At 44.4% G+C, this 24,155-nt stretch overlaps 1 protein-coding gene across 1 annotated transcript in view; it reads left to right on the top strand.

Moving 5' to 3' along the window:
* The window catches only part of LOC141098860 (vomeronasal type-2 receptor 26-like), a 185,798-nt gene that overhangs the window by 5,775 nt on the left and 155,868 nt on the right, over window positions 1-24,155 (top strand). Inside the window, exons 3-5 of the mRNA XM_073586818.1 lie at window positions 20,358-21,108; window positions 21,439-21,511; window positions 21,580-21,715. Of these exons, the coding sequence (XP_073442919.1) occupies window positions 20,358-21,108; window positions 21,439-21,511; window positions 21,580-21,715 (960 nt within the window). The remainder of the gene's footprint in view (window positions 1-20,357; window positions 21,109-21,438; window positions 21,512-21,579; window positions 21,716-24,155) is intronic.

Below are 24,155 nucleotides of genomic sequence, written 5' to 3'. Positions count from 1 at the left end.
ATTAGTCCTAAAAGTAGACAAAGAGAACTAAATAAAACACACAATTAAAAAAATATTAGACCGAGTCTTTTTTTTTTAAAAGAAAAATTAATTATCTAATGTTACTTTTGTAAGTAATACTCTCATTAAGAAACCTTTGCTTCCAGTATCTGGTACGATCCCTTTGTTCAGCAATAACTGTATTCGACAGTGTCCTGATTCTTCTTTCATCCATTGCTTGCTCCAGGTCCTTCCTCATCATTTCGGATTACGTTTTGGACTCTTACTTAGGCCTTTGAAAAACTCTAAAGTATAACTGGTGTTTTAGTTTTTATTTAATAAATTAATAGTGCACATGACAATCAGTAACTTGGGAATATTTCTTATCGGAGAAATTGGCTTCTATATCCACCAGGACTGTTCTCTCATTCTCAATTCTCAGGTATTCTCAGGTAAAATCTGGAATTGGTGAAGGCATATTTTTTTTCTTTGCTGATTTAGGAGATGACAGTTACTACTGATAAGATTCTATGTGGACCAGAAGCGGATGAGCTCCGCCTCTTGCTCTTCCCTCTTCCTCCCCATCACTTCCTCATTTTGCATAGAACCTTATCAGTAACAACTTCCATCGCTGATGTCAGTAATGTAGAAGTCCTCACTAAATACAGATTTTACCATAGAATTCGAGAATTTACAAATTGAATGAAATTGAATGCTCGGTCCTGACCGAGAAAAAGGCAGAATTCTCTGATGAGATCTAATACCTAGCTGCTTTTTTTCTTGTGTATTATTGATTTATTGAATAAAAATTGAAACAAAGGTCACGCTTTACCTTCTTCTATGGATTTTCTTTTCTAAAAGAACTTGGGTGATTTTTGGTTGTCTTGCTGGACGACCCACTTTCTCTGGAGAATCTTCTCATACACAGATATCCTGACATTTTTCATAAGAATTTGCTGAAAAAAGTCAGAATTCTTTGTTCCTTCAGTGATGACAAGTAGAGTTGGGCGAATATACTTGAGTGGAATTAAATTCTACAGAATTTTTTTAAATAATCAGTATACTCCAGAATGTAGATTTTTTTTTTCTAATTCACTCCATAAAAATTCAGCAAAATGCGTTTACTTTCCCCAGTGCAGTCCTTGGTGCATTTTCTTGCTGCCTATAAGCCCTGGCCTCTTCATGCTTGTCAGGGAATTCTGGCCATGACTAGACCAAGTGTGTCCACACACATGAGGAATTTCCCAGTCCTAGTCAAGCCTTGAAGTCACAGTCTCAAGCACTCATCATAATGTCATAGTGCATGTTATGGTGTCATGATATGCAAAGCAACCTTAAAATGTGCACTTCTGGTTGGAACTTCTGGCCATGACTAGATTGTGGTGACATTGCAACATCACAACTTGCACAGGGATATCTTGTGTCTAGTCACTGCCAAAAGTGCAAGCCTAGTGTGAAGATGCCCAGGATGAGGTTAGTATTTGCTTTTTCGTGCTGTCTTTTTTTACTCTACATCTTGTGGTTCAGGACATTGCATTTCCTGTTAAAATCGGCACAATTTGCTGAATTGAAATCATGGTGGAGCTGCTCTTCTCTTATGGCAGCTGTCTTGAACCAGACTCAGCAAAACATGCCCAAACCATGATACTACCGCAATCATGTTTCATAGATTGTATGAGGTTTTTATGTTGTAATGCCGTGTTTTTCTTTCTCCGATCATAATTTTCTCATAGAAATCAAAAAGCACAATTGTGATCGCATTTGTCAAGATCACATTGTTCCTAAAGTCTTCTAGCTTGTCCAGGTGATCTTTAGCAAATTGCAGATGGGTAACAATGTTCTTTGAGAAAGCAATACTTGCAATACTGTCTTTGTTGTTTATTGTTGTCCTGATGATGGATTTATGAACAATAACTTTTAACTTTAAGTAATGCAAGAAAGACCTTTAGTTGCTTAGAAGGAACATTGGGTTCCTTTTGTGACCATAAGGCTATTATATGCCTTGCTCTTGAAGTGATCTTTATTGATTGCCAACTCCTGTGGAATTTAATCATGATTGTAAAGTTCTTGAATTTCTACACAAGCTCTTCAAGTGCAGTAGGCTGCAAGAGCCAACATGAGCCTATGACTCGAGGCAGTGTATTACCATACGGCGCTCAATGTGGATCCAATTGTTGAGCCCAGAACTCGAGATTGGTGCTGGAGCCATCGAGCACATCGCGCCTGGAGGAGGAAATGGACATGGATGCTCAAAGGAAGAGGACGTTGAAATCTGGGTGCACTGACATCGGTAGAGAGGGACCTATTGTGAGTTCATTTTCCCCTTCACCATTGAGGTCTGATGAACTCCCTCTTCTGGTGAATGAAGGTAGTGAGGCTGATTACAAAGCACCTGAGTAGAATGATGATGACTGGGTGACTGGGAGTGCTGACTGGATATAAGGCAGCCGATGCCCTTCTGCCTTGCGGGTGATTACTCTGAGGGATTCTTGGAGACCAGTCTGATTCCTGCTCCTCAAAAGCTAAGTTTTCTGCTCTACTTTTTGCATTTGTGTTTTGGTTTTGTTTTGCCTTGTTTTTTTCTGGATTTCTGCCTTCCCCTGCTGGGTAAGCTGAATTCCTTTTTGCTCTGTCTTCAGAAAATACCTGAGTACTGATATAGTCTTTTTGAAGCCTAGCGTCTTCAGGGCTTTTTTCCCTATCAGTCTGTTGGCTCTTGTTTTTGAGAGGGTTTTGGCGGATTGCAGACAGCAGCTTTTCTATTCTGTTCTATTTAGTTAGCTTGGGCCCCATCATTTGCTCAGCCCATCTTTCCATCTTTGTGAGTGTTTTTTCATCTTGCTTCACCGTCATTATATGTTGGGGGCTGCCTATTGCTTTGGGGTCTGCTCTGGGGCAGTTTAGATTTCCCTTTCTGTCTTTAGGCTATGTAGTTCTCCGTCTGTGATCGAGGGGTCTAGGGAACCGTAGGAACCCCCCACGGCTACTGCTAGTTGTTGTTAGGTTCAGGGGTCTGCAATCCGATAGCTGCCAACTTCTCTGGTTTTCTAGACTTAGCTAGTATTTCTGTTTTTGCCTCCTATGGTGACTCTTTCATAACAGAATCACCCGCCATACCGCAGTTCCTAGGGTACTCAATAGCAGGAAAGAATTGTAAAAAAAAAAAAAGTGTATATTTTTACCTCTATATCTCTGAGGCCGTAGGGGGAATTTTTTTTCCTCTCAATGGAGATAAAGCAATTGTCTGATCATGTGGAGCAGCTCGCTGCGGAAGTGTGGGGAATTTCCGCCTACCTTGCTCATTCACATGCTGCTGAACCAAAGATCCCTACTCCTGATGTGTTTTTTGGGGATCGGTCTAAATTTTTGAATTTCAAAAATTATTGTAAATTATTTTTTGCCTTGAAGCCTAACACGTCAGGGAGCTCCGTGCAGCAGGTTAAAATTGTCATCTCTTTGCTGCGTGGCGATCCCCAGGATTGGGCGTTTTCTTTGAAACCAGATGATCCTATTATGAATAATGTGAACGCATTTTTTCAAGCCTTGGGGTTGTTGTATGATGAAACTAATGTGCCGACGAAACTTAGGCTGAAAAGACCCTGTTGGCATTGAGCCAGGGTCGAGATTCTGCAGAATTGTACTGTCAAAAATTCCGAAAGTGGGCTGTCCTTACTACCTGGAATGATAATGATAATGCCTTGGCAGCTCTCTTTCGGAAGGGTTTGTCAGAAGCCGTAAAAGATACTATGGTGGGAATTCCTGTTCCCTCTGGTCTTGACAATTCTATGTCATTAGACATTCAGGTTGATCGGCGTTTACGTGAACGCAGGACTGCACGAGAGGTGTTGCCACCTGTTGAACAAGTGTCTGAACCTATGCAATGTGATAGAGTTTTGTCCAGGGAGCAACGTCAGGAGTTCAGAAGGCATAATAAGCTGTGTTTTTTTTGTGGAGATGCCTCGTATATTATTTCTGTCTGTCCTAAACCAGAGAAACGTTTTGCACACACGTTTTCTGTTGGTGGTGTTCAACCTAAGTTTCTTCTGGCAATTACTCTGATCTGCTCCCTGTCCACATTTTCCGCCAAGGCTTTTGTGGATTCTGGAGCAGCCCTGAATCTAATGGACTTGGATTTTGCTAAACGTTGTGGATTTCCGATGACACCTCTGCGGACGCCTATACCTTTGAGGGGGATTGATGCTACTCCTTTGGCGAAAAATAAACCTCAGTTTTGGACCCAGGTGGTAATGCGGGTCGCCCCAGACCATCAAGAAAATTGCAGATTTTTGGTGTTGCATAATTTGCATGATACCATTGTTCTGGGGTTTCCCTGGTTGCAAATTCATAATCCAGTTTTGGATTGGAAATCTGTGTCTGTGGTGAGTTGGGGATGTCGGTGTGCCCTTAGTGAGGCTCCGGTTTTTTCCACCTCTCCTCAGTCGCATGATGTTCCTGACTATTTGGCGGACTTTTATGATGTATTTAGTGAGAATGAGTCTGCGTCTTTGCCTCCTCATAGGAGTTATGACTGTGCCATTGAACTGAGCCTGTGGTGTAAATTTCCCAAGGGTCGGCTCTTCAATTTATCTGTACCCGAGCACGAGGCTTTGCGATCCTATATTAAGGAGGCGTTGGAGAGGGGTCATATTAGACCATCCTCTTCACCCTTAGGTGCCGGGTTTTTTTCGTGGCCAAAAAGGATGGTTCATTAAGGCATTGTATTGATTATTGTGCCCTCAACAAAATTACTATTAAATATCAGTATCCGTTACCCCTGATTTCGGATCTATTCTCCAGAGTTAAAGGTGCTTGCTGGTTTACCAAGCTTGACCTCAGGGGGGCGTATAATCTTATCCGCATTAAGCATGGGGATGAATGGAAGACAGCGTTTAATACTCCGGAGGGACATTTTGAGTACCTGATGATGCCTTTTGGGCTCACTAATGCCCCTTCTGTCTTCCAGTGCTTCATGAACGACATTTTCTGAGACTTTGTGGATAAATTTTTGATTATCTATCTGGATGATATTTTGATCTTCTCCAAGGATTTGGATTCTCATGTGGAACATGTTCGGACTGTGTTCCGGATCTTGAGGGAGTATTCCCTGTATGTCAAAGGATCGAAATGCCTTTTTGGGGTACAGAGGATTTCATTTTTGGGATTTATTTTGTCTCCGTCAACTATTGAAATGGACCCGGCCAAGGTACAGGCCATTTATGATTGGGTTCAGCCCACTTCTTTGAAGGCCCTCCAGAAGTTTTTGGGTTTTGCTAATTTTTATTGGAAATTTATAGCAAAATTTTCTAGTATTGCCAAGCCATTGACTGATCTGACTAAAAAGGGTGCTGATGTGTTGAATCGGTCTCCGGAGGCTGTTTCTTCCTTTCAGGAGCTGAAGCGAAGATTCACTTCTGCCCCGGTTTTGCGGCAACCTGATGTCTCACTCCCGTTCCAGGTAGAGGTGGACGCTTCTGAGATTGGTGCAGGAGCTGTTTTGTCCCAAAAGGATCCTGTAACATCTAAAATGAATCCCTGTGCTTTCTTTTTCCGAAAGTTCTCTCCATCTGAACGTAACTGTGATGTGGGGAATCGGGAACTGTTAGCCATGAAATGGGCATTTGAGGAGTGGAGACATTGGTTGGAGGGAGCTAAACATCAAGTAGTGGTCCTCACTGACCACAACAATTTGATTTACCTGGAGTCAGCCAAATGCTTGAACCCTAGACAGGCTAGGTGGGCCTTGTTTTTTACACGTTTTGATTTTGTGGTCTCTTTTCTTCCTGGCACTAAGAATGTCAAGGCAGACACCCTCTCTAGGAGCTTCCTTGCTGATTCTCCTGTGGTGACCAAGCCTGCTACCATCTTAGGCGAAGGGGTAGTTCTTTCTGCCATCTCGCCCGATTTGAGACATGCTCTGGAAGAGTTCCAGGAGGACAAACCTGAGCATTGTCCCAGTGGAAAGTTGTATGTTCCTGACCAGTGGAAGAAGAGAGTGATGTCTGAAGTTCATTGCTCTGCATTGGCTGGTCATCCAGGTATTTTTGGTACTAGAGATCTGGTGAGTCGGTCTTTTTGGTGGCCCGCCTTGTCTCGTGATGTCAGGAATTTTGTGCAGTCCTGTGGGACTTGCTCCCGGTCTAAACCTTGTTCTTGCTCTAGTGGGTTGTTGATGCCTTTGCCGGTCCCCAGGAGGCCATGGACCCATATTTCAATGGATTTTATTTCTGATATGCCTGTCTCTCAGAGAATGACTGTTATTTGGGTGATTTGTGATAGGTTCTCTAAGATGGTTCATCTTGTACCACTCCCTAAGTTGCCATCTTCCTCTTTTTGCAACAGGTGGTTTGCTTGCACGGGATTCCTGAGAACATTGTATCTGACAGAGGAGTTCAATTTGTGTCTAGATTTTGGAGGACTTTCTGTTCCAAGCTGGGAATTCAGTTGTCCTTCTCCTCTGCTTTTCACCCTCAGACCAATGGGCAGACGGAGAGAACAAACCAGACCTTGGAGTCGTATTTGAGATATTTTATTTCCGCTGATCAGGATGATTGGGTTTCATTTTTGCCCTTGGCCGAATTTGCTTTAAATAATAGAGCTAGTTCTGCCACTTTGATGTCACCTTTTTTTTGTAACTTTGGGTTTCATCCTCGATTTTCTTCAGGGCAGGTGGAGCCTTCTGCCTGCCCAGGTGTTGACACTGTGGTGGAGAGAATGCACCAGATCTGGGACCAAGTGGTGCATAAGTTATCTCTCTCCCAGGAAAAGGCCCAGCGGTTTTCCAACCCACATAGAACCATTAGTCCCCAGTTTAAGGTTGGTGATATGGTTTGGTTATCATCAAAAAATATCGCTATGAAGGTGGCTTCTCCTAAGTTTAAGCCTAGATTTATTGGACCTTACAAGATTTTGGAGATTATTAATCCGGTCTCTTTTTTCGTTTGGCTCTTCCTGTCACATTGTTGAAGAGTCAGTCCTTGTTGAAGAGGTTTGTTGAACCATTTGTTCCTGGGGTGGCACCTCCGGACTCTGTATTAGTTGAAGGTAACATGGAATATGAGGTAGAGAAGATACTGGATTCCCGTCTGGCTAGACGGAGACTCCAGTGTTTGGTTAAGTGGAAGGGTTATGTTCAGGAGGATAATTCCTGGGTCTCTGCCTCTGATATTCATGCCAAAAGATTGGTGCGTGCCTTTCATCGGGCTCACCCTGATCACCCTGGTGGCGTGGATGAGGGTTCGGTGACCCCTCCTCTAGGGGCAGGTACTGTTGCGAGTTCATTTTCCCCTTCACCATTGAGGTCTGATGAACTCCCTCTTCTGGTGAAGGAAGGTAGTGAGGCTGATTACAAAGCACCTGAGTAGAATGATGATGACTGGGTGACTGGGATTGCTGACTGGGTATAAGGCAGCCGACGCCCTTCTGCCTTGCGGGTGATTACTCTGAGGGATTCTTGGAGACCAGTCTGATTCCTGCTCCTCAAAAGCTAAGTTTTCTGCTCTACTTTTTGCATTTGTGTTTTTGTTTTGTTTTGCCTTGTTTTTTCTGGATTTCTGCCTTTCCCTGCTGGGTGAGCTGAATTCCTTTTTGCTCTGTCTTCAGATAATACCTGAGTACTGATATAGTCTTTTTGAAGCCTAGCGTCTTCAGGGCTTTTTTCCCTATCAGTCTGTTGGCTCTTGTTTTTGAGAGGGTTTTGGCGGATTGCAGACAGCAGCTTTTCTATTCTGTCCTATTTAGTTAGCTTGGGCCCCATCATTTGCTCAGCCTATCTTTCTATCTGTGTGAGTGTTTTTTCATCTTGCTTCACCGTCATTATATGTTGGGGGCTACAATGGCTACTGCTAGTTGTTGTTAGGTTCAGGGGTCTGCAATCCGATAGCTGCCAACTTCTCTGGTTTTCTGGACTTAGCTAGTATTTCTGTTTTTGCCTCCTACGGTGACTCTTTCATAACAGGGACCTTAGTAGTGGTACTGCAGACAGCAGGAAAAGGGATGCTCTGTCAGGAAATATTGCTAGGACTGAAATTGTCCGGTATCTGAGGGAAAGACTGTAACCCATTAAGTCTTATCCCACGTGCCTCAGTCTATTGACTATGGACTTTTCAGCAAACGTTTGACTGTTGTAAAGCACTTGATGTCCTCTGGAATGTGTGCATCAGTTCCAGAGCATGGAAGCCTGGAACCAGTGAAGGCCTATAGCAAACAAGGGAGTGAGAGGGTATGTGCACATGTTGCAGATTTGCCTGCAGAATTTTCTGCACAGAATCTGCACTTCTTGGCAGAAAACGCAGGTAAAAATACATATATTTTTGATGCGGATTTTTAGGCATTTTTTCCATGCGTATTGCATGCGTTTTTGTAAGCTAAATAAAGACACACAGCTAGACAGATAGATAGATAGATAGATAGATAGATAGATAGATAGATAGATAGATAGATAGATAGACAGACAGATAGACAGATAGACAGATCTATAGATAGATAGATAGATACATAGACAGGTATGGGAAATATACAGTAGATAGATATATCTATATCTATCTATAGATATATCCATATTTATCCACAGATATATCCGTAGATATATCTATAGCTACTGTATATCTATATATATATTCATAGATATATCTATCTTTTGATATATCTATGGATATAGATAGATAGATAGGTAGATAGATAATAGCAAGGCTGATGTTTATTAATGAGCAATATGTAGAGCTGAGCGAAACGGGTCGAAAAATTTCAAAAGTCGCCGACTTTTGGCAAAGTCGGGTTTCATGAAACGAAACCCGACCCTAGGATGAGGTCGGCCACGAGGTCGTCGACTTACGCGCCAAAGTCGCGTTTCAAAAGTTTGTTTTGCGCTCTTTTTCAGCCAATCAGGATCCACGGACACTGTGGGCAACGTGATGACATAGGCACGGGTCACCACCATCTTTCAGAAGGGCATGCAAGTGATTGTCTTGCTTTGGTGGGCGTCACAGGGGGTATGAAAGGGCGTGCATGCCGACTGCCATGTTACTCATGATGATCTCAGAATAGAGAGAGCTGCTGCTGATGATGATTCTGTAGGGAGAGCGTTAGGCAGGGAAGAAGACACCAAAAACTGCTTCTGCTGCTAGCGATTTTGATTTTGCCTGTACAACACACCAGTCACTGTGTGTGCAGTGCAAGGGGAGGCTATATAGTGGTGTATCAGTGGTGTTGGTTGTTGGGCTGCCTTCTAAGGCTTCCTGACATTCCTGCATTGCTGTTTACCCACTGCTCCGCAAGCTGCTTTTTTAAAAGCAATCCCAATTTTCTTTTTTTGTCCTGCTGAGAAGAAGAAAAAAAAACTGCTTCTGCTGCTAGCGATTTTGCCTATACAACACACCAGTCACTGTGCAGTGCAAGGGGAGGCTATATAGTGATGTATCAGTGGTGTTGGTTGTTGGGCTGCCTTCTAAGGCTTCCTGACATTCCTGCATTGCTGTTTACCCACTGCTCCGCAAACTGCTTTTTTAAAAGCAATCCCAATTTTTTTTTTTTGTCCTGCTGAGGTACTGAACGTGCATTTTTTTACACCATACAGCGGTGTACGCTCCTCACACTGTACCGTGTAACGGCTGTTATCACAGCCACAGTGAAGCTATCAGTGTGTCACTCTGTGAGAATAAGTCGAGGACATGTTCCGTTCTTACAGACCTGCACTCTAAGGAGATTCCTATTCTGCCCAATTCTACATAAACCTTGTAGTTTGTGATACACTAGCCAATTTCTGCCTGTGACATAGCGCTCAGATATTCAGTGGGCCTCACACAATCCATAAGTGTCCAGTGTCCACAAGTGTGTGCAGAAATTAAAAATCTCCCTTATCCTCTAGTCACTTTGGTCACAGCTCTGCCATCGAGCCTGTGACAGAGCGCTCAGATATTCAGTGGGCCTCACACAATCCATAAGTGTCCAGTGTCCACAAGTGTGTGCAGAAATTAAAAATCTCCCTTATCCTCTAGTCACTTTGGTCACAGCTCTGCCATCGAGCCTGTGACAGAGCGCTCAGATATTCAGTGGGCCTCACACAATCCATAAGTGTCCAGTGTCCACAAGTGTGTGCAGAAATTAAAAATCTCCCTTATCCTCTAGTCACTTTGGTCACAGCTCTGCCATCGAGCCTGTGACAGAGCGCTCAGATATTCAGTGGGCCTCACACAATCCATAAGTGTCCAGTGTCCACAAGTGTGTGCAAAAATTCAAAATCTCCCTTATCCTCTAGTCACTTTGGTCACAGCTCTGCCATCGAGCCTGTGACAGAGCGCTCAGATATTCAGTGGGCCTCACACAATCCATAAGTGTCCAGTGTCCACAAGTGTCTGCAGAAATTCAAAATCTCCCCTGTCCTATAGACACCTTGTACCTTGTTTTACATTACTATATAGTTTGTTGTATTTTGTCTACATTTCTACCAAAAATGAGGAAGTCTGGTGGAAGAGGCCGTGGAATTGGGCGGGGGTTGGCAGCTGGTAATGATGGTGTTGGTGGTGGATCTGATGGTAGTAGCAAGAGCAAAATAGGACCGAATGCAGGAGGTGTTGAGCCTGCGTCATCGTCTGGCTACATAAGGCCTTGAACGCTTAGTTTTCTAGGAGTTGGCAAACCGCTTTTAAAGCCAGAGCATCAGGAAAAAGTTTTGTCTTACATTGCTGACTCAGCCTCCAGCTCTATCGCCTCCTCTTCTTCAGTTGTAAAAAGTAAAAGCACTGAGTCGTCATTGGAGGCTCATGTTCATGAACCACACCTTTCCTTGTGTCCTCACCCCAACCAAGATTGAAGGATGACGCAGGCCATACTACTGATTACTCCATGGAGCTGTTTTCACATACCATGCCTGGATTATCAAGTCAAATGGTGAATTACCCAGGCCAAGATGAATCTGACATGGAGTGCACTGATGCACAGCCACTGATGGATGATTCTGCTGGTACATTCACTCAGAGCACTACATTGTCCTCGCAGTGTACAGAGCCAGATTCTGACCCTGATGAGACTCAGGTGCCCCTTCCCGCACACTATACCACCATACATGGTGACACAGAGGAAGGTGCACATGACATAGAAGAGGAGGTGATGGATGACCCAGTTGTTGACCCAGATTGGCATCCATTGGGGGAAGAGGGTGCTGCTTCCAATAGCTCAGATGAGCATCCACAGCAGACATCGACATCGCAACAGCTGTTATCTGGCAGGCCCGGAGCACTCCAAACACAGGTTCCAAACATCAAAATAGTTGCTGGACAGCTTGTCCAGAGGGTCAAAAGATCACAGCGTGCTAGGCCGCAAAATGTCTGCCAAAGTAGGAAGAGTGCAGTGTGGCACTTTTTTGAACAAAATCCTCATGATCAGGCCAAGGTTATCTGTAAGAAGTGCGCAAAGACCTTAAGCCGAGGGAAAAATCTGAAAAATTTGAATACCAGTTGCATGCTTAGACATTTAACCAGCATGCACTTGAAAGCGTGGACACAACACCAAACCTCAAGTGCCACATGTGCAACTGATCACAACGAAAGTAGTCAGCAACGCTACATTGTTTCCCCCACTGTAAGCCCACCGGTTAGCACAGCAGCAAATGTTGAGGTGTCGTTGCAAGGCCACAGCAGTCAGGGAATCCCACTGTTATATCAACGAAAGACTAATTCTAGGCCATCAGAAAGAACACCAACTCCATCACCATCATCAACCCTCTCTCAGTCCGCCCTGTCCACCGCTACTTCCACCATATGCAGCTCTCAAGTCCAGCTCACCCTCCCAGACACTATGAGTAGGTCAAGAAAGTACTCAGTCTCTCATCCGCGTACACTTGGTTTGAACGCCCACATTGCCAAACTAATCTCGTTTGAGATGATGCCCTTTCGGTTGGTGGAAAGCACAGCTTTCCGCGAACTCATGGCCTATGCAGTACCACGCTATGACCTACCCAGTCGCCACTTCTTCTCTCGCAAAGCCATACCAGCCCTCCACCATCATGTGAAAGACCGCATTGTCCATGCACTCAAGCAGTCAGTGAGCGGAAAGTTGCACCTCACAACTGATGCATGGTCCAGTCGGCATGGCCAGGGCCGTTACATGTCCATCACTGCGCACTGGGTTAATGTGGTGGATGTAGGGTCCACAGGGGACAGCGGTGGTGGGACAGTGCTGCCTAGCCCACGGTATAGGAAACAGTTGGCTGTAGGCGTTCCACCCTCCTCCTCCTCCTCCAGAAGCGAAAGCTCGTCCACAGAGCGCAGTCGTACGAGCACTCCATCTGCAGCTGCCACTGTTGCACATGAGGTGTCCCCCTATCGAGCAGCTAGTGGAAAGCGTCAGCAGGCTGTGTTGCAGATGATGTGTTTGGGCGACAGACACACCGCCGAGGTGCTGGCCGAGTACTTTCAGCGACAAACTGAGTCATGGCTGGGCAGTGTACATCTTGAGGCAGGCAAGGTAGTTAGTGATAACGGCCGTAATTTTGTGGCAGCCATAGCCCTTTCAAAACTCAGCCACATACCTTGCTTGGCTCACACCTTGAACCTGGTGGTGCAGTGCTTCCTCAAAAATTATCCGGAGTTAACAGCCCTGCTCCAGAAGGTGCGAAGACTGTGCGCGCACATCCGCCGGTCGCCTATACACTCCGTTCGTATGCAGAACCTGCAGCGATTGCTCCACCTTCCCAACCACCGCCTCATTATCGACATTGCAACAAGGTGGAACTCCACCCTGCACATGGTGGAGCGGCTGTGCGAGAAGAGGCAGGCCATAATGCATTTGTGGGAGGATACACGGCCAGGCACTTTGAGAGCAGACATGGAGTTGACAGGTGTGCAGTGGTCGAAGCTGAAAGACCTTTGTAAAGTCCTTCAGTGTTTTGAGGAATGCACACGGCTGGTAAGCACAGACGACGCCATCCTAAGCATGAACATCCCACTTATGCGTCTGCTCATGCAAACTTTGATGCACCTTAAGGAGCAGGCGTCTGCAGCCAATGTTGATGAGGAGGAAGAGGAGGAGGGAATCCTTGATGACATTCAGCCATTGTCTGCTCAGGGACCTCTCCTGGACGAGGTGGAGGAAGAAGAGGAGGAGGAGGATGATGGGGATAATTACTTAGGGGAGGAGGATGCATCTCGTGGGGCAAGTGAAAATGTTAGCATGGCAAGGTCTGGTACAGGGTTTGTGCGTGACTGGAGGGATGTGGATTTGCCAGAAAGTGCTCCTCCAACCAGCACTCGCAGTGCATCATTGACACCGGGAACATTGGCCCACATGTCAGATTATGCCTTGCAGATCCTAAAAAGGGACCCCCGCATTGCCAAAATGATGAACGATGACGACTACTGGTTGGCCAGCATCCTGGATCCACGCTATAAAGGCAAATTACAAAACATCATGCCACAGGAGAACCTTGACCTAATATTGGCTAATAAACAAGCAACTCTGGTAAATCAGTTGCTTGAGGCATTCCCAGCACACAGCAGCGGTGATGGTTCTCACACGAGCCGTACGGGCCGGGGGCAGCTTGGCAGAGGTGTTCGTGGTGCACACAGCAGAAGTGGCGTTGGAGACAGGGGTTTCATGACAATGTTGTGGACTGATTTTTCAAATACCGCTCACACAACTGGTAATACTGCATAGATGGAAAGTGACAGGAGACACCAGTTGTCACCTATGGTTACAAACTACTTTTCCTCCCATATCGATGTTCTCCCACACAGGTCATTCCCCTTTGACTATTGGGCCGCTAAACTGGACACCTGGCCTGAATTGGCCCAATATGCCTTACAGGAGCTCGCTTGCCCAGCTGCAAGTGTGCTATCGGAAAGAGTCTTCAGTGCAGCTGGATCAATCCTGACAAAAAAAAAGGACCCGTCTGTCAACCCAAAATGTGGATGATCTAACCTTCATTAAAATGAACCATGCATGGGTTTCCAAGGATTTTGTCCCAACTTCCCCTGATGACACATAGGGTGACAGAAAAATGGCTTGCTTTGGTCCACCTCTTCCTGGGACTTCACCTATTTCGCCTTTTGCATCAGCTGAATGTCCAACATCAACATATGCCACTTTCTAAAACTCCCTAACTGTGCTGCCTCCCCCCCCCATGGCCGGGGTCACCACCTAGCGCACGACACCGTGCGACTGCCGTTGCCCTGGACAGGTGGGTAGGCCGACTCTTGGGCGCGGGCACTGGCACAGGGTCCCTCATAGTGCAATCAAGTGTCTCTGACGGTGGTGGTGCACTCCCGCCGTCAGACACACCGCTGTACTATGAGGGGCCCAGTGCCAGTACCGACGCCCACGAGTGGGCCCCCCTTGCTTGGGCAGGGCCCCAGCATTTGCAAACTTTACCTCTCCCTGCTCCTCCGCTGTGTAATCTGGGCCGTCAAATCCATACTGTGCCTGACACCGTCTGAGCCTGCCTCCTGATGTATAGACATATATTTTGAATGTGTACGCTATCCTTACTTGTTATCCGGGGATACGGTACCCTTTCTCACCTTTGTGCAATCACCTGCAAGCCATACTGGGCCTAACACCGTCTGAGCCTGCCTCCTGATGTATAGACATATATTTTGAATGTGTACGCTATCCATACATGTTATCCGGGGATACGGTACCCTTTCTCACCTTTGTGCAATCACCTGCAAGCCATACTGGGCCTAACACCATCTGAGCCTGCCTCCTGATGTATAGACATATATTTTGAATGTGTACGCTATCCTTACTTGTTATCCGGGGATACGGTACCCTTTCTCACCTTTGTGCAATCACCTGCAAGCCATACTGGGCCTAACACCATCTGAGCCTGCCTCCTGATGTATAGACATATATTTTGAATGTGTACGCTATCCATACATGTTATCCGGGGATACGGTACCCTTACTCACCTTTGTGCAATCACCTGCAAGCCATACTGGGCCTAACACCGTCTGAGCCTGCCTCCTGATGTATAGACATATATTTTGAATGTGTACGCTATCCTTACTTGTTATCCGGGGATACGGTACCCTTACTCACCTTTGTGCAATCACCTGCAAGCCATATTGGGCCTAACACCATCTGAGCCTGCCTACTGATGTATAGACATATATTTTGAATGTGTACGCTATCCTTACTTGTTATCCGGGGATACGGTACCCTTTCTCACCTTTGTACAATCACCTGCAAGCCATACTGGGCCTAACACCGTCTGAGCCTGCCTCCTGATGTATAGAGATATATTTTGAATGTGTACGCTATCCATACATGTTATCTGGGGATACGGTACCCTTTCTCACCTTTGTGCAATCACCTGCAAGCCATACTGGGCCTAACACCGTCTGAGCCTGCCTCCTGATGTATAGACATATATTTTGAATGTGTACGCTATCCATACATGTTATCCGGGGATACGGTACCCTTTCTCACCTTTGTGAAATCACCTGCAAGCCATACTGGGCCTAACACCGTCTGAGCCTGCCTCCTGATGTATAGACATATATTTTGAATGTGTACGCTATCCATACATGTTATCCGGGGATACGCTACCCTTTCTCACCTTAGTGCAATCACGTGTAATCCATACTGGGCCTGAGAACGGCTGGCGAGCTGTTAAGCAAGGTACAGCACCTGTGGTTTGCACACGTCAGTTTTTCATTTTTTCAGGAATGACAGTTAGGCCTAATTCCGGAACTGCGGTTGACCTGCACTTACTGGGAAATCAGCGTTCGCGGGTAATAATTGTAATCACAGATCCCCATCACTAACGTTTTTCAGCGGGTTATCTTCACCTGTAAGCGACAAACGCTGGCCTTTTCAGTGTAGCGCACATGCAGCCACGGACATGTAAGGCCATGACACACCAGTTTTTGGCCACTCTCATGTGCCAGAGTCTCACGTGTCCCTCTAGTAAGCCGGACTCGGACCGCGGGGCATGACGGAGTCTCGTTCGTTAACGGAATTAAGCTTGCAATCTGTGCATCTTTTCTGTAGCTTGCATGCTTGAGGTTTCCCAGGTGGAGTCGAATTAATCCGTAGGCTCCACTCCTGGTGGTGCCCTTCTGGACATTCCTTTAAGGTTCAGCTTTGCAACCATACTGCCCACGTAAAACAAACACTTTGCCTTCATGAACGCTGTTTGGAGGGTCATGACTCGTGGGAATAACACCGCCCAATCAGTTAACCTGCTAGAGAGATCCTTCGTTGCTCCCAAGCATGACATCACACTCCCTAGGAGGAAGGTAATGCCACTGTTGTGGGGGGGGCGACACAAGTGCACTGATGCCCAGCCACTGCTCAATGAATCTGCTGGTACATTGACCCAGACCACTACATTCCCCTCGCACGCTACCCGGCCTGAATCTGACCCTGATGAAACTCAGGTTACCCTTCCCATATACAGTTCCATCTTACACGGTGACAAAGAGGAAGCTGCAGATGAAAGTGCAGGTTCGGCCCACCTGCCATCAGACACACCACCGTACTATCAGGGGCCCTGTGCCAGTGCCGTCGCCAATGAGTGGGCCCCCCCTGCTTGCTCATGATCACAGCACTTGCAAGGTTGAAATACTGTGCAGTGAGATGGAAGATGGGGACGACGAGGAGTCCAGACTAGTACAGGGATTCCCTAGCGAGGAGACTTATTTGATTGTTTTCAATGTTGGGACAGCAATTTTTGGGGAGCACTATACTCTGGAGAATGATAGATGGGGCCCACCATACACTGGAAAATTCCAAAGGTGGACATCAGACACTGGAGCAGCATTTACAGGGCCCATTATACACTAGAGCATTAGAAATGGGGCCCATTATGTTTGGAGCATTATTTGGGCCCATAAGACAGTGGAGCTTCATCCATGGGGACCAACATATACTGTAGCATTACGTGGAGCTCATCATATACTGTTTCAAACATTATATGGGACCAATGATTCTGTATGGAGAAATAGATGGGCCTCTTCATGAGATGTAAAAAGTGAAGTATTTTTCATTGTACTATACCGCTATTTCTCTGCCGTATCGGAGCATGATGAGTTGTGGTATTATGTGTTAAAGGGGCGCTCTTTCGCCCAGGGCACATGAAAACCTGGAGCCAGCCCTACCCCCCCACTACTTTAGCCAAATAACCCCCATTTTTCAGTGCGTAACTTGTATTATGAAGTTAATTAAGGTTGACCAGCTTAAGTAATAAGAATTGATGCTTTTGGCATTCAAATGGGCACTGTAGGTGTGTTTCCTGTCCTCCTCTCACTGCCGACTTTTATTCCCCATTGACTTACATTGGGTTTCGTGTTTCGGGATGACCCCGACTTTTCCCTATATTCGGACGATCTTGCTCGACCCGACTTTTGGAAAAGTCGGGTTTCACGAAACCCGACTCGACCCTAAAAAACCAAAAGTCGCTCAACTCTTGCAATATGTTTAATTTTGAAAAAAAAAACAGAAAAAAAATGGTGTGGGCTCCTGCGCAATTTTCTGTTCCAAAGAGGGAAAGTCAATGGCCGGGGGACAATATTTGTAGCCTGGGAAGGGGGTAATACCCAATGATTTTCCCAGGCTATGAATATCAGCCCGCAGCTGTCTGCGTAGCCTTTACTGGAAAACAAAATAGGGGGACCCCCCAGAAAAAATGAAGTGTGTCCCCTTATATTTTATAGCCAGAAAGGCTACACAGACAGCTGCAGGCTGATATTCATAGCCTAGGAAGGGGCTATGGATATTGCCCCCCCCCCCGGCTACAATTACCAGCCCGCAGCCACCCCAGAAATGGCGCATCTGTACGATGCGCCAATTCTGGCACTTAGCCCCTCTCTTCCCACTACTGTGTAATGGTGGCATATGGGGTAATAAGGGGTTAATATTACCTTGCAATAGTAAGGTGACATTACGCCCAGCTAATAATGGAGAGGCGTCAATAAAACACCTATCCATTATTATAGTAAGAAAGGGTTAAAAAAGACACACACATAACAATAAAGCGTTTTAATGAAATAAAACACGAGACAGTTTTTCATAATTTTTATAACACGCATAAATCCATTCGAAGTCATTGATCACCTGCAAAAAAAATAAAAAGAAACAAACAATATACTCCCTGTCCAACGTAAACACATTAATAACCATTTTCCCATGACGATCTCCCCTATAGAGCTGTCACATCAGCAGATATGGCCTCTCTATTGGCCTTCGATGACACAATGACCAGAGAGAACCCTCTAGCAGTGTGTCATCGGAGATAAACCTCTCGCTTTACGGCACTACAGCGTGAGAAAATTCTCACGCTGTAGTGCCGCAAAGTGACAGGTGAACTCAGGTAACCTGTTGGTGGTGGAGTGATACAATTTGGAGGATTATCTCCAACATTGTATCAGCGGAGCCTCTGGAGAGTGATCGCATCAGCTGATGTGACAGCTCTCCACAGGAGATCGTAGTGGGACAATTATATTAATAGGACGACGTCGGACACAGTGAGTATATTTTTTTTGTCGTTTGTTATTTTTGCAGGTGAGCAAGGGCTTCGAGGATTAGCAGAATATGGAGAGTATGGACTATATGTGTATGCATGTGTTTCTTTTGTAAAGTGTAAGCTCTTATGGTCAGCGGGGTGCTTCTCTCCTATAGAATGTTAGCTTTTATGGTCAGCAGGGTCCTCGCTCTATCTCCCTGTAAAGTGTAAGCTCTTATGTTCAGTGGGGTGCTCTCTCTCCTGTAGAGTGTAAGTTCTTATGGTCAGCAGGGTCCTCTCTTTCTCTTTCTCTCTACTGCAGAGTGTAAGCTCTTATGGTCAGCAGGGTCCTCTCTCTCTTTCTCTCTCTTTCTCTCCTGTAGACTGTAAGCTCTTATGATCAGCGGGGTCCTCTCTTTCTCTCATATGTTAAGTTTTAGCTCTTATAATCAGTGCATAAGACTTATTCTCAGACTTTAACCCCACAATTAATTTTACTTCAGCCTGCTGAAATGTTGTGTCTGTCATTATGAAATGTCTGACTGAATCACCCAATATTGCAATTTGTATATTCAAAAGTATTTGTCAAATTTCCGGAAATTCGCAGTTTCACCCAAATTCAAATATTTTGAGATTAGATTTGCCATTTACCCACAAACAAATACAGTTACTTAGCACCATTCTTCTCACTGGTGAAGTATCAAAGAGCAGGATAGTGACATTTTGCCGTGTGGGTCTCCCCATAATATACTGAAGCTTTGACATTTTATAGATTACGATAGCTTATACAGTTGTGATTATAACCTGGGTAATCACAGATCAGTGGTTCCCAGCAGAGAAGAGTTTACTCATCAAAGTTGTTTTCCATCTCAAGAGTCACTGGAAGGTCTTTCTCTCCTGTAAACTGCTATATCTTAAAGCAAACCTGTCATCAGGATTGTGCTCAGTAAACTACAGACACTGTCAGGTTGGAGCCGTTATGCTGATCACAGTTACCATGGCTGATGAAATCCTGCTTGTGATCGATGTTTAATCTTTATTTGAAGTGTTCAGTTAATGACATTCTAGTCCTCCAGGGCAGGTGGTGGGCGGGGCTGTGGGTGGGGCTGCGAATAGGACTTTATTTTGTGCTTTAGTCTCAAAATCATCCTTATGGGCTTAAAGGCACTTTAAGCCCATAAGGAAGCTGCTCAAGCGCTGCCACCGGTGCCAATTTACTGAAGGAAAAAAATTTGGCTGCAGCAATCTGGCTCCGGCATTTGTGATAGATGCTACTGTGCAAGTCAATTCTTTTTCCTATAACAACATGGTGCCACAGGCAGCGCATGAGCAGTAACATCTATCTGCCACCAGATGCTACTGCGCAAACACCGCCGCTGTCTCCATTTTCCTGCATCCAATTTTTTTTCCTCCAACAAAATGATGCCTGCAGCACTTGTGCAGTAGCATGTCATGGCAAGAGATAGATTTTGCTGTGCATGGGCCACCACCTGTGCCATTTGCTATAGTTAATTTTTTTTTCAAAGACCACAATATGAACTGTGCAAGCTCAGTATTTAAAATAGGAGACAGACACTAAAGGTTCAGTGACCTGTAGTTTAAGCCCACAAGTATGAATATGAGAACAGAGCAGCAAATAAAGCCTCATCCACAGCCCCATCCACAAATTTTTGGAATTTGAATTTTATAGGATCTGCTCATCTCTAATAATAATACATTTAAGTTGCACACTACTTCCTGTAAATTAGTGTTTGAAAAATAATTATAACTTCAAATCACATTGCCACGTTGGATATTTTCATAACCTGTTGAAATACAATAACGAGCACAATTTTGTCAACATCAATGAGTTGCGAGCTGGAATTTTCTTCATTTGAATGGAGATGGAAATTATTAAAAAAAATTGAGAATTGCCATTAGATATTGCTTTTCTGCTTTTCAGATCAGCTTTGGAGCGACAGACTACTCATTAACTGATAGACGCCTCTATCCACATGTTTTCCGAACAGTGCAGAATAACCACATCCACAATATGGTGATAACCAAACTGTTGAAGCATTTTGAATGGACCTGGGTTGGAATTCTAGTATCAGACGATGACGCTGGAGAAAATGAGCTGCAAATACTAACAAATTACATGAGAAAACATGAGATCTGTGCTGCCTTCACCATAAAACTTATTGCCAAAATTTTTCAATTTTGTGACAAATATTCCAGCATTATAAACAATTCAGGAGTGAATGTAATTGTGCTGTGTGGATCACATTCAGATCACATGCTTACTTTTTTAGATAAATGTGATCCTTTGTTTTATGACAAAACCTTTGTTCTTCCTCCTTCATGGGCCTCATGTTCCATAATTATAGAGCTTCATCGCCCACATTTTAATGGAAGTTTAGCTGTAGAATATTTCTTGCCACCTATTCCCGAAGTCGAAGAATTTGTGAAAAATTATCAGAATCTTTCTAGTATATTTTATTTTAAGGAAGTTTTGCCATTTTTAGACTTTTTATCAGCAGATGGTTGTGAGGATCACTTTCTTTTACTTGATACATTAGATGATTTTGACGCTAGTGTTAACTTTTCTTTTCCAACTATGAGTTACTACCTGTCTTCCGGGGTTTCTTCTAGTGTGTACTACAGCGTGGAAGTCATGGCACAAGCTTTGCATGATATGATCTTAATGTATACTGGTAAAGACTCGAAATACCAGTTATCACTCAGTTTTCAACATCACGTGACTAAGGTGAGAACTTATACCATCTCATTACATATCATTTAAAATCTTCATCTATATTTTATATTGGAAACCCCAAATTCTTATGCATAAAAACCTTAAAAGACAACAATATCTTATATCTATCAGGTATTATGGTAATCTGTTAAAACATATGACTTATTTAAACCACTAATATGGACATACAGGTTATAGACTGCTGAAAAATGTCCTACCTGCTTGTCTCATATCGGATGACTTGTTGAGAAATTATCTTTTATCACTTTATGTGAATGATTTCTTCCAGGCTCTGGGGAGGATGTTGTCTGGAAGATGACTCTGCCTCCAGAGCTTGTTTTATATCAATTGCAGTTACCAGTGTGAGTCAAGTAACTAACATAGAACAGGAGAAATTACATTTGTCTTGTTATTAACACATTTTTTGCAGCTCTTTAGCTCTGATGTATTCCAACAAGAGTGAAGCCCTGTCTGCCTGTGAGATGAAAGCTGCAGCAGAGAGGAACCTACTAGTGATGAGCGACTACTCGATACTCATCCGAGTATCACTTCACTCGGTGTACTCGGTGAGCACCAAGTATTTCCAGGATTACTCGGCGGGAACTCAGGTCTCCACCCAACTTTTTTGACTTTCTTTACAGAACCAATCACGTTGCAGGGATTCTCTACCAGGCAATGAAACGCCCCAGCCATCTTTGTTGTGGTTGTCCAGTGATTGGCTGGCCACACATTATCACCAGGAGTATATGAGACCGGACGCTGCCCTGCTTGCCGCATTCAGCTCCGGATTGTGAAAGTGTAGGGAGAGCTGCTGCCTTGATAGGGTCAGAATTGGGAACTTATTAGTGAGTGTGGGGTCTACCATCCTAAACAACTCAAATCCAGCTAAACCAACAGTCCTCCTAAGGAGTAATTCTGGAGTATATAGGTTGCAGTGTTAGGCATGCAGGGTAGTGTACGTTGCTCTATACACATCAGTGCAAGACCTGCAGGCACTGTATGTGTGTATATACATATCATTGCATATATCAAGAGGGTCCTGTGTTCTGGTGCTGCTGCTGCTACCTGGGGGATATTTTGGACGCATATACCTAGCCCCAGGTGTAATTGGCTTTGAAAATTTTTGGGCCAAGGCTAATAAGAGCTTTTTTATTGCAAAGCAATCCAGAGCCCTTTTTTTCCCTCCATTTGCTTTTTGACAGTGGACAATACAGCCAGATCCTTTTCCTAGCACAGCGTGAAAATCCAGCAATTTTAAAGGGGACTCAAACATCCCTTTTGGGTTTGCAGAGAAATATTTATTTTTTATGTGGTACGGTTGAGTAGTATTTTTTCAGTGTCTTACACAATTTCTTAACACTATTTTGCTGAATCCCCCCCCCCCCCCCCCCCCGAAATACTGACAGGCCACATATTTTACAGTGTGGTATATCTGTGACACGCCTTATCCATTCATCTGCTAAAAAATTTGGTATTTTTAACCCTAAAAAACAGGCCGCAGATTTTTAGGTGTGGTATCTGAGTGCCAGCTCATATCTGTGTGTGCTCAAAGTTTGGCCAGTTTATGGCTGTTTTCGTGTTTGGTCTGGGGCATCACTGAACTTATATACAGCAGTATTTATCACAAAAATTATAAAAATACAGGCCACACATCTTTCGGTGTGGTATCTGTGTGCCAGCTTATATCTGTGTGTGCTCAAAGTTTGGGCAGTTTTCGGCTGTTTTCTTTTTTGGTCCGGGGTGTCACTGGACTTAAAAACAGCAGTATTTACCCCCAAAATTTTTTTAAAAAATTGTTGTAGTGGTATCTCTGTGACAGCTCATATCTGTGCGTGCTCAAACTTTGGCCAGTTTATGGCTGATTTCTTTTTTTGTCCGGGGATGTCACTGGATTTAGATACAGCAGTATTTACCCCCTCAAAAAAAAAATTGTAGTAGTGGTATCTCCGTGCCAGCTCATATCCGTGCATGTTCAAAGATTGGCCAGTGTAGGCCGGTTTTCTTTTTTGGTCCTGGGTGTCACTGGAATTATACACAGCAGTATTGAGCACAAAAAAGTCATAAAAAACAAAAATACCTTTCTAGTAGTGGCATCTGCGTGCCAGCTCATATCTGTGTGTGCTCAAAGTTTGGCCAGTTTACGGCTGTTTTCTTTTTTTGTCCTGGGTGTCCCTGGAATTAGATACAGCACTATGTTGCATTATTTTAAAAAACATCCCACATTTTACATTGGGGTATATCTGTGACACGCCTCATACATTAGTGTCTCAAAATTTGAGGCATTTTTGGCCTAAATTCCATTTTTTTTGCCAGTCTGTCACTCTCGTTATATTCAGCACTCTTTTCCATCCAATAAAAAAAATATATATATATTTTACAGTGTGGTATATCTGTAACACGCCTCATACGTCCGTGTGATTAAAATTAGGGGATTTTAGGCCGGTATTCCAGTGTTTTCCTGTCTGTTACTCCATTTATATACAGCACTCACACAGTATACACACAGTTTCTTTTTTTTTTTAAAAAGGCCACATTTTACAGTGGGGGATGACGGTGAAAAGAATTCGGTTTAAAGTTGTTATGGCAGCTTCATGACTGTGTTAAATGCTCCAACTACTAACACTGTCATCATCTTCTGCCTAGAGGCAGTCACTGTGCAGATAGAAAGTCTGAGAAGCAGAGGGTGAACGCTTAGGCGCTGTTGTACTCTGTCTTGCAACTCTGTCTCTGTATTACGAAGGCTAAATCTTCGTGATGAAATCATGCCTGGAAGAGCCAGAGAAAGATTACGTGGAAGTTCACGTGGACAGGACTCGCAACACCTGAAGCCTGGTATCCCTGGGCAGGATTCTGACAAGCCCTCACCTACTAACACTTCTTGGTTGGCCACTGACGTTTAAAAGGAGCCCATGCATTGTCTAGAACTGAAGATAGAGATTTTGATGTTTCGGATGGATTTCTAGAGATGGCAATTGGAGAGCGTTGTGGTCGGAGATGTGACTTCTA

Source organism: Dendrobates tinctorius, unplaced genomic scaffold (assembly GCF_039654945.1).
Source record: "Dendrobates tinctorius isolate UK_male_01 unplaced genomic scaffold, ASM3965494v1 ptg000095l, whole genome shotgun sequence".
NCBI classification, from domain to species: Eukaryota; Metazoa; Chordata; class Amphibia; order Anura; family Dendrobatidae; genus Dendrobates; species Dendrobates tinctorius.
Note: the sequence above shows the minus strand (reverse complement) of the source record. Positions and strands in the feature narration are given on the sequence as shown.